We start from the raw sequence: 1,530 nt of genomic DNA on the forward strand, positions 1-1,530 counted from the left end.
TCACCCTGGACATGTGGGCCCGGGTACCGCTTCGGGGCGGCGGAAGTAAGCCTGCAAGAGGGAAGACGGTGGCTGGGACACGCCAGAGGCACCTAGCTCTGCCCATTCAGAGTCCTCTGGAACAGCCGGGAGTTCCTCATTCGTCCTAAACCAGGTGTCTTAAGCTTGGTATGAACTACATATCCCACCACACTCTGGACTCGCACAATGAGCAAATAGGAGACGTGATTTCTGCGACGATGCAAGAATCAGAGTTCTGGGATCGAGAACTACAACTCCCGACGTGCTTGATAACCGCGGCGGCGCTATTTAAAAAGCGTCAGAGAGGCGGTGCTTGGCCACGCCCCTCTCTTGCAGTTCCGCTCCCCTCAGACCCGGGGCGAGGGGGCGGAGCCTCGGCCTGAGCCAAGATGGCGGCTGCAAAGCCAACCCCCACGGACTCGCTCTCGTTCTGCCTCGCGCAGCTCACAGCGGCGGCCGGGGACGGTCTGGGTGGGGGAAAGGATATGGCTACCAACGAGACACCCCTGGGGCGTGCGCTCTTAGCCCTCCGCACGCGCCACGTCAAGGCAGCAGGGGGAATCGAACGCTTCCGGGCACGCGGCGGGCTCCGCCCACTTCTTGCGCTGCTACGGCGAGCGGCTGCGGCGGACCCCGCCCCACCCCAGGCAAGCCCTGGCTCCGCCCCTCCAGCGGTTTCTGCTGGTCCCGCCCCCCCAGTGGGCTCCACCCCCTCTGCTGCGACCTCATCGACTTCTTCGCCGCCAGCGCGCCTGCGCAAGACGCTGGACTTGGCCCTCAGCATCCTAGCCAACTGCTGTACGGAAGGGGCGTGCCGGGCTGAAGTGCGCAGACTCGGAGGCATTCTACCATTGGGTAAGTGCTCCACTCCCACTTGCCAAAAGATTTCACCAGCGCCTCCCTCCTAGTCTGGGCATGGGCGGAGTCTTGAGTTCTTTGTGTGACAGCGTGAGCGTGCTTTATGACGTCGCAGCGCCCCCAACCCACGCTGTCACGTCCTCTGGCGTCATGGTCAACCCCCAAACACCCTCCCCCCGCCACCTCTCCGCGACGGGATAATTACAGCATTATTTGGTGGGCTCCTCTCTGGTAGCACAGTGACCAGAGCATCTGACTGCTCAGCAGAGGCTGGTGGTTCAAACCCACCAGCCACTCCGCGGAAGCAAAACTGGGCAATATACTTCCGTAAAGATTTACCGCCTTGGAAAACCAGTGGGAGTCGCTGTGAGTCGGAATCGATTCGATGACTCCGGGCTAGCGGAGACCAGAGGTGACTTTTCCAGATGAGCCCTGTTCTGTGATGTTCATAAGCAGATACTGAATGCCTACTGTGTGCACGGCCCTGTGTTGGGATTTGAGACCCTATTTGATGAGCTGGAGGCTAGGAAATGTACCGTATTTTCACGTATAACGCGTCCACGCGAATTACGGGCACTAGGAAACTGGTGAGCAAGGGGGTGGGTTGTGTTGCCTCCTCCTGGCCCACGAAGCTAGCCCCTGTGAGGCTAG

The 1,530-nt window shown here is 60.5% G+C and overlaps 1 protein-coding gene across 1 annotated transcript in view; it reads left to right on the plus strand.

The window, feature by feature from the left end:
- The first annotated feature begins 410 nt into the window (after nucleotides 1-410).
- The window catches only part of ARMC5 (armadillo repeat containing 5), a 7,129-nt gene continuing 6,009 nt past the window's right edge, over nucleotides 411-1,530 (plus strand). Inside the window, exon 1 of the mRNA XM_007955812.2 lies at nucleotides 411-876. Within this exon, the coding sequence (XP_007954003.2) occupies nucleotides 411-876 (466 nt within the window). The remainder of the gene's footprint in view (nucleotides 877-1,530) is intronic.

Source organism: Orycteropus afer, unplaced genomic scaffold, assembly GCF_000298275.1.
Source record: "Orycteropus afer afer isolate SDZICR_OR568_19922 unplaced genomic scaffold, OryAfe1.0 scaffold00542, whole genome shotgun sequence".
Classification (NCBI taxonomy): Eukaryota; Metazoa; Chordata; class Mammalia; order Tubulidentata; family Orycteropodidae; genus Orycteropus; species Orycteropus afer.